This window comes from Leuresthes tenuis, unplaced genomic scaffold (assembly GCF_036924035.1).
Source record: "Leuresthes tenuis unplaced genomic scaffold, fLeuTen1.0.hap1 SCAF_2, whole genome shotgun sequence".
NCBI classification, from domain to species: domain Eukaryota; kingdom Metazoa; phylum Chordata; class Actinopteri; order Atheriniformes; family Atherinopsidae; genus Leuresthes; species Leuresthes tenuis.
The window spans coordinates 27,026,006-27,039,085 of NW_027325356.1; the positions used below are offsets into that span (position 1 = coordinate 27,026,006).

General features: G+C 40.8%; 1 protein-coding gene across 2 annotated transcripts in view; it reads right to left on the reverse strand.

The window, feature by feature from the left end:
- pde8a (phosphodiesterase 8A) overlaps positions 1-11,905 on the reverse strand; it is a 52,373-nt gene extending 40,468 nt beyond the window's left edge. For both annotated transcript variants that reach the window (XM_072380884.1, XM_072380883.1), the window contains exon 1: positions 10,422-11,905. In XM_072380884.1, the coding sequence (XP_072236985.1) occupies positions 10,422-10,574 (153 nt within the window). In that variant the 5' untranslated portion in view covers positions 10,575-11,905. The remainder of the gene's footprint in view (positions 1-10,421) is intronic.
- Between the last annotated feature and the right edge of the window lie 1,175 nt (positions 11,906-13,080).

Below are 13,080 nucleotides of genomic sequence, written 5' to 3' on the forward strand. Positions count from 1 at the left end.
CAAGGTATTTCTGTCCTTATCCAGATTACACTGAAATCCCCATAAGACCTAGACAATCCTCAGCTATCCAGGGCTCTGGGGCAACCCCTTACTAAACCCCTCCCTTCTTTCTTTGCCACCCCCATTTTCCCTTTTATTAGCACCAGCTCCTCCATGAGAACACCTTCATTTTCAAGTATTAAATATATAATATTATCTTTTTCTGTTAGGGCTTTCATGTTTTCTTTGCAGCTCCTGCCAATGTGTAAATTTCCACCGCGAGTCACGTGCATCTATGGATCTGGTGCATGTGGTTTTCATTCTACTTCCTTCCCCAGATCAGTCAAGGTAAGGTCAAAGGCCAGCATACAGACAAGCTGAAGGAGCTTGGAATATCTAATGGGAATGTGGCTTGGTCCAGTGACACTACAGTAATCTTACTAGGAACCTTTCCACTGTAGTCAACCCCTCCTCCTTCCACAGTAAGTCAGACATGACAACAAGCAAAACAGAGCACAAAACAACTCGCAACACAAGTAGGAGGGGTTTACACATTTTTTTTTTGCCAGTGCAATACCAAACTGTGCAGTCTTAATAACCTCACCAAACCAGTGCCTAAAGACAGTTTTAAAATTAGCAATACCTCCACTCTGGCCACACCACCCATACTCATCCTGCAACTCTAAGTGGCTCCACCTCTCCATAGCAGCTTATACGTTTTGGAAAATATCAGAAGTAGTTCATAAGAGCACTTCAGACGGTTGGAAGTGCATTAGATAATCACTTAACCCCCCCCTCCCTTCACTTCTCTTCCTCACCTGCTAAAACAGGAGCACTGATGTCACTGTTGCATGAGGGATTAGTGAGTGACATGAGCTCCAGCTTGGCACACAAAACTATACTTGATATAAACGCACACAGGCACGGGCACACGCTCGGAACGAAAAAGACTCACAGACATTCACATGAATGGAGATTCTTTTTGGTTTTTGTATACAAAGACATGAGGGCAGCAGGGTTTTTTTTCCAAAATATCTCGATAGAATTTTACAGAACACAATAGACAACAATGGGATTTTAAATCAGGTTCATTCTGTTTTAAAAACTATCTCACCGTACCTAATTATTGCTGGTAAATCTACGCACAAGCCGTGATCTCCAACCTAGCTTTTAATTAGATATGATACAACACAAGTGTTAAAAAGCAGACATTTTTTCAAAATGTATTCAAAGATGCAGCTTTGCATCGTCAGCTCAGAAAAACTAAGGGGAAGCATTTTTTTCCCCCCAGAAATTGAGTAAAACTGCCTAAATTTTGAAAAAAAAAAAACTGGAAACACACAGGTTAGGGCTATGCTCACTTTGTGTGGGAACAATGTGGAGAAAATAATATGCTTGTTTGGTGTCATTTAAAATGCAGAATAATATTTCATCTGGCCACAAGCAGCTTTGCTGGTTTAGTTGTATACAGTTCAAACGGGCGACCTGTGAGGAATGTGATCCGTCTGGTGCAACAGGTGCTTCTCACAGACATGCGGGAATGTTTGAACGTTTGTTCACCTCTATTATAAACATATAAATGTGTTCTGCTGTCTTTCATCGTTTCTCTCGTGCATGTCAATATTCTTAATGGGGCACGTGGTCTCATAGTTTCCATTGAGACATTTGCTGCTCTCACGTGGCTTCCAACAAGCAATCCAGATCTAGTTAAAGAGATGTTTTGAAGTTTAGTGCGTGTCTTCGGGCCTTTTCAAACCAATAGGCCAAAAAACATATACAAAGCATGAAAATTGCTCTAAATTGTCACAATAAAGTCCTGCAAAGAATGCTTTCGAGAAAAGATTAGATCAACTCAAAAGTAGGAAGATGTAAAACATCAGATATCAAAACAAATTACTGAATTTTTATTGACTAAAACTGACAACACAAGATTGGATATCCTTTTTGAATTTTGGATCTCATGTAGTGAAAAGGCACTTCTGATGCATCAAAGCCCCAAATGTTGCAGGCCAACACTGAAATGTATGCATTTAGACTTTTAACAGGGAGCTTTTGATTGTGTTTGAATGAAGCAATGCAGATTTGCTTGCTTCCCGTTTCTGAAAGCCGTCTGTAAAAATTAATTTGAATATCACGGTCAAAAGGATTTGATAACTACAGAGAGTCAAATTTGCCAAAACGCCACAAAAGTGACAAAGAAGGGGAACTGATTTCAACTTACTTATATCCAAAGGTAGCTGTGCTTTGGGCTGAATTCATGTGCTGACCCTTAATGTGACCTTCAAACCATACACATCACAATGTGCACCATCTGTACTCTGCTTTGGGAAAATTAAAAGGGAGATATCATCTGAGAGCGTAGTAAATCTACAGAGTAAAAAGACAGGACACACTCAAGGGAGTTTGGCATCATGGCTATGTCCAGAAAGGAGATGAGCACTGCTAGCATAATGCAGGGTTAAAAGGGTCAAAGAGAGTCTTCTGTGTTTACTCCAGCCAATAAGCCGCAAACCTGTTCACATAAATCCACTGAGGCTTTTGTTTGTCCAGCACCTCTAAATTGAAAATAAAACCCTATAAAATGAAGGCAAGTGGGAGCATAACTGCCAAATTTTGCAGTCAAATACCAATCAGGTGTATACTGTTATTGGTTATTTGCTAATCTTGCCACAGGAAGTCTTTCATCATACTGAGAGGTATACGTGCTTTCCTAAGTTTATTCCAGTTGTGAGGACAGAGGTGTAATGAAGTGTGAAAATGTACTCCAGTAACATGGCTTTTAGGCCTGTAAACGCAGTGTGTTGTGCGTGATTACAGCAGAGTGCAATCACTACACAAGGCTCTCCTCCAGAGGAGATTAAAGACGCAACTGTGGACACCAACACTGTGACACCATGAAAGATAGATGACTCTTTGATCAAATCTTCTTTAGATAAAATCTTCTACACATGATGTACTTTTCAGTAAGGCCTCCTGCAGTATGACCTCGAGTGTGGTATATGGCTGTACTGTGGGTGCATTCACATGCAAAGAAAATCACCGGACATATGAATGGAAATTGCTGTAATGCAACCAAATGAAGAAAGAAGTTTGTAATGTACATATCAATGCATGTGGCCCTCACTGATTTGCTGATAAATATTCAAATTATTTCAATAAGTGCTTTCCAGGGACATGGGAACTTCATACAGTAACAACTGGGTTTATTTGACACGAGTCATTTTAACATTTTGCTTGATTTTCAGTTTATTATCATGATTTCCCTTGTTCTTACTTAAGTAACATCTTGTGTTTTGGATTTTTTGTGATCCCCGCACAACTAATTGGCTAATAACATCATTGGATGACACATCAGCAGTCAACATACTGAAGAAATAAACACACACAATCAATTGGGCCTTGAGCACAGCACTATGTGCTGTAAAAGACCATCTTCCTCAGCGTTCTGGCCCTGAAAAGTCTGGACAGATGGAGAAGGAAGCTACATTTGAAACACACATCAGCAGCCTGACAACATGTTCGCTGCATATGCTCAAATATTGGGGAGTGGTTCGTTCAAGGAGGAGCTCTAAAGGTCACCAGTGGACCTGAGCCCACACACAAATCTACATTCCTGTGAGCTCCTGAACATGAACAGAGAGCTCTTCTACAAAGTAAACACTTGTAGCACCTTGTTTTGGAAGAATACCATTTCAGTAATCTCATGAAACTATCACATGCTGACCATATGATACCAAATTCTTAACCTGGAGGGGGAGCTGAAGTAGCTTTGAATGTGGCCTTATTTGTTAAGACTATTTAAAAAACAATAGGAGGTTCTGTTTCGTAAGTGAATGCAACCAGTTCACGCCCTACAAGTGAGCAAGAGATGAAGAAACCCTCTATATTTACACTCAGGGTGACAAAGGTATTCATCGAGTTATCTTAAAGAGATCTCTACTGTCAGCAGAGGCAGGCTACCAAATTGACCTGTTCTGAGAAATAAAACGTTCTGATGATGTAGTGAAACACTTCACTCTGAACTCTTGGACGTCTTGCGTAGAAACAAGGGAGATAAGCTGTAGAACTGCCTTTATATCAATTAGCTAAGTGTAGTTGCTCCCTGGGCCCCAACTTGCTTCCTCTAAACTGCTGCTGCTCGTGTGCCAGTGGAGATAAATGACATAGCAAAAAAAAAAAAAAAAACTCCCCTCTCTGCCCCCTTACTGCCCCTGCAAACACTTTAGACAGGAAGGGAAATTCAGGGACACTGGAGTGACAGTTGTTTAAATGAAACATAATAACACAATGAACATTTTAGGAACTTTACTCAAGTAGCTTGCAAAGTTCAGTTTGATGTTGGTGGATTTAAAGTGGGACAAATCCTACTATTACGCAAGAAAAGAGAATCAGACACTCTTAAAGAAATAAGTCATAATTTGGGGAAATAGAATTTTTCTTGTCAAGAGCAATAGTATAAGATACCAGCTTCCTGTTTGTCTATTAAATATGAAACTACAGTCGGCAGCTATGCTATCTTGATATGAAGACTGAAAACAGACACAACAATAGCACATTTAAAGCTAGTCAGTTAACCAGTCAGAAAGTTGTTTTTTTTTTTGGTTTGCTTTTGTTTGTTTGTCTGCTTGTTTGAACCATTTGCTATAGGACCAGAACTTTGCCTCTGGGACTCTCCTAACTAGGGGCAGTGTGACGGAGGTTAGTGTCATGCGCTGAGCTCTAAAAGACTACTGCATATACCTGTGATGTCTCTGATATCCCTTTTTAATGAAAGTGGTTTCAGTGCTGCTTCAGGGCTAGTGCTAGAGCTGGTTTCAAGTTAGTCCAATCTAAGAACTTGTTTGGTTTTCCACAGCCAAAGCTCCACAACAGAGTCATGTCTTTACGTCCCTTTAAAAGTCTGTTCCAACACATTTGACCCTCCTTCTAGTGTATTCTGAATTTCTGTAAAGTACCACAGGGCAGGGAGATAGTTTATCTTCACAAAAGCAACAACAGATTACAGTGTTTGTCTTGTTTTCCCAGCAAGCATAGGTCTTAGTATCACCAGTCGAGTTTATGAATGCCATTTTAAACAACAGTTTGGTGTTTCCGAACTCTAACCAGGAATCATCGATGGTGATACAGTTTTGGATTTGTACACACCGTTTCAAATATAAGCTTTAAACGCAAGCTGACGTAATTAAAACAACTGACAAAGTTAAGAAATATAGTGCAAACTGTTTAAAAATTCAGCTCTAACGGTGGTTATGAATGCCACTCTATGCAGTGCATTGGACATTGTTCACATACATGACGGGCAAAATTATCCATTGAACAGCGGGAACATTAGAAGGACACTGAGCACATGCTCCTCCACTACTGCTTCAGATTTAGGTCCATGAAGCAATTTAGTTTTTTACTGTATCGCTTGAATTTAGCAGATTGAATGACTAAAGTAGCTCTGGATATTTAAAACATAGGTTACAACATTTTAATTGGCCCGGTTGGTCTCACAACTCCACCCTCAGCCCCTGACGTCAGCAGTTCTTCCCTCTGGCCTAACAAGTAGGTGCCTATGTAGCACCGGCTTTTTGGGGCTGGAGCAAGAGCTTTGGCAGTCGAAAAAAGAGAGAACTGGTTTTAAGTTAGGCTCAGGCTCTGGCTCTGAACCAGCACTGGAACCACTTGGGTGGAAAAACTCTGAAAGATAAAGATAAGCCCAGTTTATCATTTGATGCATAAAGCAGATGCAAAGAAAGACAACACCATGGCCATAAATGTCAAGTGTATGTTGGAACTTCTATGAGTGTACAGGGGGGAAACTACAGGTACTACAAGTGTATCAAATTGTCCATCAATTTAATTGTGATAATAAAAACAGCTGTCCGATGGCTGGATAGAACTGTATTTAAGCTGAGCATTTAAAGAGTTTGATTTCAGAAGAAAAGTAATACAGGACAATGGTAAATAAAAAGGATAAGAGCACAGAAATACTGATGGCCAAATGAGTGAGGGAGAGAAAGAAAAAGAGCCAATATCAGTCTCCATCCTCTCAGCCAGCAGAAAAAGCACAGTGGATTAATTCATCACCATGCTAAGCCTTTGCCCTCCTCTGGAATAAATTACCCAATGACTCTCAACTCAGACTAAACACACACACAACTGACCAGAGAGAGCACACAGACACAGCGGGAGAGAAAACTTGACAAATGCAGAGAGACTGCTCAGGTCAGACGAGTAACATATCTTACTACACACTCTTTAAAAGTCGGATGTTTCTCATGAAGTGTTTGGTTTAAAGCCACTGAGTTAGCACTAGTTTCGCATTTACCAGCTGATAGAAAAGGGACTTTGTGTGTCCTGTCACCTCTAGGCTTGGGAGGGTTAAATGGGTGAAGTATTTGGTGTGGCTGAGTGACTCCAACACTTAAGTTATTACAGTGCTGACAGAAAACCTTCAGACCCTTTCAAGCTTTCAAAAATGTTGTTTCAGACTCATCTTAAAATGGCTTCACATTATTGATTCCTCACCAACCAATGATCCACATTGACAAAACAAAAACTGCTAAATGAGCTCTGGTGCATACTTTTATTATGTTTACAGACGTTACTGCAACTTGACTGATGTGTTTAAAATGACTTATGGCATCAATATACCGGATAACAAAAGGGAAAATGCACACCTGTCTATTTAAGGTCGCAGTGTTGATTGTAAAGGTCAGAGTGGACCATCATGGCAAGCTTGTGTCAAAGCACAGATATGTGAAAGATAGATCAAACTTTTCTCAGACATGTAAAAGTGTCTAAAAGCATCCAAGACTCTATCTATTTAGAGTGCAGGAATTTTGGTACCAATACCAGCCTTCCTAGATGTTGCTGCCCAACCAAACAGAGTAATCTGGAACAAGTAAGCAATAAACTAATGATTCTCTGTTAATGGGATCCAGAGTTGCACGGTGGAGATGGTAGAACTGTTAGTGCAGCCCTTCACCATCAGGTCTTCATGATAGAAGGACACTGTTCATGCTAAAGAGCACATGGCTTGTCAAAAGGTACCTAAATGACTCAGTCCATGAGAAGCAAAATCCTCTAATTTAATGAAACAGAGATTGAACTTTGTGGCTAAAGCCCCCAACGGCATGCTTGGAGGTGGCCTGGTTTCACAGCAGTATAAATTGCTGTTTTGTTAGGTTGCCTGAAGTTAAGTACTTCAGTGTTAGATTTCAAACCATTAATGCCATGGATTAATGTCACGGAGCAGTGTACTTCTTATCCAACCATTATGCCCTCCTAAACCTAATCAAGCTGTGACCCAACCCTAACGAAGAAGTTGTGACTGACTTTAACCTAACAACAAGGGTATGATAAAGCGTTGATAGAAGAAACCAGGCAGCAAGCATCACCTCATTATCAACACAGTCAAGCATGGTGAAGGCTGTATCGTTCTGAGGGGATGTTATTATGCAACAGGATCCTCAGACAGGAGCGAAGGTTTACAATTCAACAAGACAACAACCTGACGCATACCACCAAAGAAACACAGGATTGGCTTTAGGAAAACATTTCTGCTAAGAACAATGGGAACAACTTCCAAGAAAAAGTGTGCCAAGATGACTTGGGGCTGTCACTGCTGCCAAAAAGTGACTTATCCCAGCACTAAGGTCTGAATGGGATGTTACAGTCTTACAATCTATTTTTGCTTTGCCACAACAGAGTACTGTATCAACTGATCAGGAAATAATCAACCGAATTCAGGTTGAGTCTGAAACATCAGAAAATGTGCGAAATTCTAAAGGGGTCAAGTAATGAAAACAGGCAACAAGCACAATGACATTACTCCTTAAATACGTGTTTGCTTAGCAGCCTTTATGGCCCTTTCCCATTAACACTAAGAGATTAATGGTGAAGCTGATCCTATATTTGCTGTTCAAGCACGAGCGCTACTTGATTTCCTTGAGTGAGAGCAATCAGACTGGAAAAGTCAAGGCCAGATAGATGGTGTTGTGTTTGGCTGAGGTCTTTCTCTGTACGTTTGGCCTGACACACACACACACAGAAAGAAAAAAAGCCCACTATCACAGGACCTTGTACTTGAGCCTTATCATCACCAGAGCAGCCCAGATGGTAACGTACCTTTGACAAAGACTCACATCACACTCCCAAACTTCTATTGAATCTTTCTCACACTGTAGGCGCCTGCACATGTTCTCGCCCTGCCTCTCTCTCTAAATATACAAAAAGATTTCAATAATGTAGGCCAAGATACAGCACAGCCTTAACATTTGCTCAATTCAGTTTCAAAATACTCTATCCATCATCCTTTAGGGGTTGAACATGTGTGTGTGTGTCCTTCAAAATCCCAATGATTCAAGCAGAAACAGGCACATAGAGACTAAAAACATCACAGAAAGTATTTAAGATGTCAGTTTAAAATGCTTTTGCTCGGTCCTTTTTCATGATTATGCTGCAAATGTGTTATTTCCACAAAGTTTGTTTGTGATGAAAATTGTGAGGAATCTCAACATTTCACCATCATGTTCCCCAAAGCTCAGTGTGATGTCTTGCTTGCTCAGTGACCAACAATCCAAAACCCAAAGATACTCACTTCTATCATTCAGCGATGTGGTTAATCAGCTACTCACTTCAGGTCGACTTTCTGCTGTCACCTTGTAGGATCTAATGCACAACTACTGTTTGACAAAACTGCTGTGCTATCTCTAGATAAGTAACATACTGCAAGAAATTAGTGATTTTTCAGGGACATTGTGTTGCAAAAGGCCTTATTAAATCCACAGGCACGCAATTCCACAACAATCAATCTATTGATCACCTTAAGAAGCAGAAATCAAAAGGGTTACAACAAGCCAGCAGCAGAGGTTTGCGTCATCCACCTTGAATGCATCACAACAAGCTGATGCGCACATGATCTTTAATGAGAGCGACTATAACATAGTTTCCTATACATTACGGTGAAATTAAATCTGCCTCCTCACTGGGGGAAACCTTAGATGATGTTAAAGATGACACCTTACAGAACAGAGATTAACCATTTCCAGCTGGAGAAGATTTGTATACCATTAGTCTAACTCAATCAGGGAGCTAATTCAATCAAAGGCACAGTGGGCGTCCTGACGTGACTTCTCACTGCATCCAGTGGTGACATTGCACAAAATTTAGCTTGACAAGAGGCCCTCAAATAGCCCGCAGTCTGTCATACAAAACACACAGATACACTTTTGCACAGTTAAATTGAGAAGACCAAACTTACTTTTCTTTTTTTTAAATGGGCACTTTGCATCTGTAAATGCATAAATCCAAGCATCACAAGGTACCTTTGACTTTATCATCGATGTGACTCTCCAGGAGACATGATTATTCTTCATTTAGAGACAGAAACTGCTCAGCTACCACATTTTCTATCAATGGGATGAAGCTTCTGTCCAACTAACATGAAAACCCATCAGGTTCTTTACTTTTCTGTTTCCAGCAAAGAGTAGCACCTTTCACACATCTACCACTTAATTGTTGTTATAGGCATGTTTAACAGTGTACAAAATTAAACAATGCCAAAAATAATGCAAAATCTTAATAAGAGGAGCTGATTGGTCCACGCATACAGACAGGCAGGCACGGCCCACTTACAGGCCAAAACACAAATGGAACTGTTTGTGTATTTTTCTTTTTTTCCCCTTTTTTATTATCATTTTTTAATTTTTTTCTTTTTTGTTTTGCAATAATGTACCTTTTTTTAGAATGTTGTCTTAAATCCATAGTTTCCATTCAGCCCGCTCAAAATGCTTGTGGCACCTAAATGCCAAACTGTATATGTGTTAAACTTAAAGTTTAGTTTTTTCCACTTAAGAGGACAATCCGCTGAGAAGCACAACTGGTAGAAAGGTGAAGCTGAGGCCAAAGGTGTGTCAGCTGATGAGCCATGTTTGAGAACAAATGTCAGTGCTTTATGCCTAGATTTCACTTCTCTGAAGTCAAAATAGCTCATGCAGTAAGATAACACAAATAAGATAAGAGTAGAAAAAAATCTATAAACACATGCTTGCGTCATCCTGAAACTACAAAGAAAACAGTAGCTGAAGTTAGTGTGAAGGGCCGGTGACCCCACATCTTCCAGAGTGTGTTTCAAGGCCCGTTTCCACCGAGTTTGAAAAAGCAGCAAATTTGGAAATGTTGAAGTTCGAGTAGAGGAGGTGCAGACCAGATACACTGAGAACATGCCTGCTGGATTAAAAGTGTCATATTCAACAAAGCCCACCCCCCATCTCTTGGGATACGTAATGAATTGTTTCTACCATATCCTCCTCATGCTTTTGCAATTATGGTTGTCCTTAATATCCAAACTGTACAGAAGACTTAACAACTTACACATAGGAGCACACTTCTCACTCTCCTTCTCTCACACACACGCACACCTCTGTAAATGTAATGAATGTAGGTTCCCTCACCTTGCAGCTAGGGGGTTTCAGGGGTAGTCCAGAGGCAGGATTTCCTTGATGCTGAGTGGTATTAGTCTGCTGGGGTGAGTGGGAATCCTCGGACTCTTTTCCACTGTGGTAGACCACCCTATCAGAGATATGAATACTTGAAGCACAGCCCATGCTTCAACCCACTTTAGCCTTTTTCTTTTTGCGCAAGTGCTTTTTACTTTGAGGCTTAAAAGAGTGTCATTCGCCCTCTCTGTGTGTTTTGAAGGTCCACTCTTCCTCCTGGGGTTTATTTTTTTTTTTTTTCAAAAATATATGTATAAATACATATATGTGTGCATCATCTAGGCCACAGCAAAGCCGGTTCTCCAATTGCTCTCACACAAGGCATGAATAATATATCTATCTAACCCCCACCCCCCGACCAGGAAGCTGATTTCCTCCCTCTGTTTTTCACATGAAGTTAATTGAAGATCTTTAATCAAAGCAGCTGTCTCGTCCTCGAAAACTTGGGCTCCGTTATTCTTCTGCTGCTCAGATCCCCATGAACGATTTTATCCCTCACTCCGGCTCCTCTTCTCGCCTTCTTCGTACCACATCACCATTTTCTCATTTCCCTCAACTTCACTGTTATCAAGTAGGCCTAAAACACACCATGAAGTCCCCCCGCCAGCTTCATGCATTAGTTTTATCCATTTTTTGTGTCCAGGATTTCATGTGTGGTCGTCCTCTCCCTCCTCGGAGCCATCAAAAATGATGCCTTTTGCTTTTCTTTTTTTTTTCTTTTTCTTCCCAGCTCTCTCTTCAACAATCTGGTTGCCCACTTCAGCTCAAGACACGGGCCATAAACCGATTCTCACGACACTTTGCTCCAGTCCTGAGCGGTTCATCATCAACAGGCTGAAATATTCACACTGCGGAGTGTTATTCTGGTCAGTCGCTCCCATGTCAAACACCCTTCGTAAAGCATAATGCCATGTAGTCCGACACTACACTCCATTTATCAGCCCAATTTCACCAATTTAAGAAGCAGAGAAATCTTGGTGAATGGCTCACAGTCTCCATTCAGGCATCCGCTGCCCGGTTGAGGATGATCCGCCTGATATAAGAGGTCCAAACCCGGGTGCAATTGGCTACAGTGTTACCAGGCTCCGCGATTTTCTCTCATTCTAGAGGTAAAAAGGAGATGTAGAGGCTGTCAGACTATAATGTGTGGAGGTGCCTCCTCTGGAGAATGCAATCGCTTGAGAGAGACACACGGAGGAGAAAAAAAATCTTTAAAAAAAAAAAGAAGAAAGAAAAAAAAAGACCGCTCGGTGTCCACAAGTTTCAGATCTGAGAGCGCGGACGGCAGGATTATTATAGGTTAACGCGAGCGGAAGTAAGGCAGAATCGAGCTACATAATGCTGATTTTAATGTTTGTCTTTTCGCTGCCTTTTCTGGCGTTTGCCCTTCCAATTCTTCAGCACTGCTTGACAGCGGCACATCCAATAAAAGCACCCGCAAGGATTGACCTACAGCCTTTACTGACGTTAATGCAAATGAGCTGCGCGCAGCTAATGGGAGCCGCGCTCGGCGCCGCTGGGTGGTCCTCTGCTTTCCGTGGGAACTTTGAAAGCAGGAAGAGAACTGCTACTACTCTCACAGAGCAGCGCTGAGCTGGCTGCAGGTACGCTGTCTGAACTGATATTTGCGCATCCCAACCGGGTCACACGGGATTTTGGTGGGTTTTGCACTGCTTTGACGACTGTAAAATGAATCCTTCGCTTGGGTGGAGGAAGTTTTTGAATGTGTCAACGTTTAGGAAAACACCAAATTATAATCTTATACTATATGAAAGATTTAAAGAGTGATGAAAAGCTACGGAAAATGTATAAATAACATCTGACTGTTGTGAATTATAGTTGTGTGAAATGTGATATTGGGTTTTTAAAAGATTTTTATTTGTTATTTTGATGTTTTTGTTATTATGTTGAGCTTTGTGTTTGAAATAAAGATCCACGATGATGAGTTAATGTGGCTGTATATTTGCAGTTGAGCAAACTAATAACAAATGATTCCATATTTAATCATCTGACTGATGATTGGTATTGTCTTCAAATAACATGCTTCATCCTAAGTTTGTGATTAAAGGAGATTTATTATGGCCTTTCTTCAGAAACTAACACAATTTCATAACATCTTCATCAAATTTCTGCTGATATGCTTTTGTCAAAATACCACAGAGAAGGCCCATCAGCTCATTTTTAACTACCTCTGTCTGACCTACTTTGGAGCACGGAGTGACATGCCTCACCTTTCCTATCAGCAGGTCTGCTTCTTACTGAGATCAGCGGTAGGCCCTACTCAGTAACCCCTGAAGTACCCGGCAGTTTTATTGTATGAAAGAACATAAAATAAAAAGCCTGGGAGCTAACACTAGCAGCTACCAGCTCACACTATTGTACACCAAACTCCTAGAGGAAAAAACTTGACTGACAGTTTTATTCTCAAATACTTACATTTCCCTCATCATCAGCAGTCTAACCACAGACAGTCGATACCGATTTGTCTTTTAGCCACAGTCCCATCATAAATCATGCATTGGACTGGCCCGGTTTCCTAAACCACTGGACCACAAAACATACCAGCCTGCCCACCAGCTGGTTGGTACAAGAGTAAAAAAAAAATCATGTAATA